Genomic DNA, 1821 nt, shown 5'->3' with positions numbered 1-1821 from the left:
TCGCCTGGAACCCTGGGGGGTGGGGGCGGGGTGGGGAAGGCGCAGAGGCCCGCCTGGCGCGCAGCCCCAGACCCTCTGCGCCGGTCAGAGGGAGGACACGGGGCCACCAGGTCCCCGGCCGGCGTCTTTGTAGCGGTGGAGGCCTTCAGGTGAGGACGACACTTTACCTACATCTGCAGGCATCTCTCCTACAAAGGTGTCTCACCTATGCCTTCAGGCAGGGCACAGACACCTCGCCCCCAGCACCTCATTCTTTGGGTCTTGGGACAACCCCCCCCATTCAGCGATGACTGCTCACTTTACTCTGCGTCCTTTCTCAGATCGGCCGTGTGGACTGAGGAGGACTCTGAAATAGGACCGCGGCTTAGCAAGACAGATGTCACTATTCCTGGGAGAGGGCTCCCCGGGGGGCTGGGGCTGGCAGTGGGGAGAAAGCGCCTTTGTGAAGACGCGGGGTGAGCCCACTGTCAGCCCGCTGGGGGCCCGGCGGGGACTGAGCCCGGTTGGTGGGAGCCGGTGCAAAGGGGGGCAGCTGTCCTGCCATCTTTCGAGGCTCCCTCCTGGGGGAGGGGAGGGTTCTTACGGGGACCTCGCCAGCAGGTATGACCCGAGCCGACGTGGGCTTTCCTGGCCTCCAGGGCAGGAGCCTTGGAGGACCACTGTTCCCCACTTTATTTTTGTTCCCCCTCCCCAAGCAGGTCCAAGAGAGGGGTGAACCTCCGGGGCCACCAGGTCACCCGGAAGCGAGAGTGGGGTGCACTCGGCCCTCAGCACCTCCCAGTCCCACATGCCTGCCTTCCCCTGCCCGCCCAGTCCTGGGTCTGGAAGGAGCTGGGGTCTCAGACGGGGCTGCCGGGGACCCAGCAGGGCAGGCACTCGCGTTCGGCCTGGGGAGGGAGGCGGTGTCCACTGCGGGGGCCCTGGTTCGGGGCCCGGGGACTGGAAGGGCCCTTCCAGGGCTGTCTGCTCAGGCCCTGCCTCTGGCGTGGGGCCACCGAGGCCTGGCAGGGGACCCTACTCATTGCGGGGCTGAGCTGTGTCCCTGGCCAAGCGCCTCCTGGTACTAGATGCAGAGCTGCCGCCGTCACCCCCGCCTGGGTGCCAGGAAGGCACACCCACAGCAGCGCAGGGGCGCACCGTGGGTGCCTGACAGGCAGGCAGCGTGGGTTAGGAGGCAGGACTCCGGGGCCGGGCTGCCACCGACTGTCACTTGTGCCATCGGTAAAGCGGGGTATCAGTGCCCGCCTCCCGCCCCCTGCGGGGGGTGAAATACAGGCACAGGCTGAAGTGTGACTGGGCTCTGAGCAGAGCCCACAGGTCCTGGGTCCCGACTGCCTTTCGCATGAGCCCCACTTCCTGGCTAAGCTGACGTCTGCGACCAGTTGTTTGTAAGCTTCGAACAAAGTTGTCACAAACCCTTGAGGCTGGGAATGCGCTACTGAGCTGACGAGCATCAGTCAGATCCTTCAAGTGAATTCCTCTTCGCGTGGGGAAGCAGACACAGCGCAGACCGTGCCTGGGGGAGGGGACTGTTCCTTGCCGCCCCGGAGCGGGGACAGGGGGCGCTGGGGACACACGTCAGGCGCCTGGCGTTTCCCAGGACCCGCAAACGGTCTATCACGAGCCAGCTCCGCCCCGCACGCGGCGTTCCCACCTCCGCGTAGGTGGCGGGAAAAGCGCCGTGTTGTGAGTCACCCACACTTTGTTTTCGAGTGGGCGTGTTTATTCCTTTCCCGGAGGAACTAGGGGACAAAGTGCCCCTGGCCGGAGCGCGCACCGGGAAGCCAGGGGCCTGAGGGTGGGGGACCAGGCGCGCCGGGG

At 66.2% G+C, this 1821-nt stretch overlaps 1 protein-coding gene across 1 annotated transcript in view; it reads right to left on the bottom strand.

The window, feature by feature from the left end:
* The window catches only part of OTUD7A (OTU deubiquitinase 7A), a 78606-nt gene that overhangs the window by 21846 nt on the left and 54939 nt on the right, over nucleotides 1-1821 (bottom strand). The window contains exon 10 of the mRNA XM_015585698.1: nucleotides 1655-1742. Within this exon, the coding sequence (XP_015441184.1) occupies nucleotides 1655-1742 (88 nt within the window). The remainder of the gene's footprint in view (nucleotides 1-1654; nucleotides 1743-1821) is intronic.

This window comes from Pteropus alecto, unplaced genomic scaffold, assembly GCF_000325575.1.
Source record: "Pteropus alecto unplaced genomic scaffold, ASM32557v1 scaffold102, whole genome shotgun sequence".
In the NCBI taxonomy this organism is placed as follows: Eukaryota; Metazoa; Chordata; class Mammalia; order Chiroptera; family Pteropodidae; genus Pteropus; species Pteropus alecto.
Note: the sequence above shows the minus strand (reverse complement) of the source record. Positions and strands in the feature narration are given on the sequence as shown.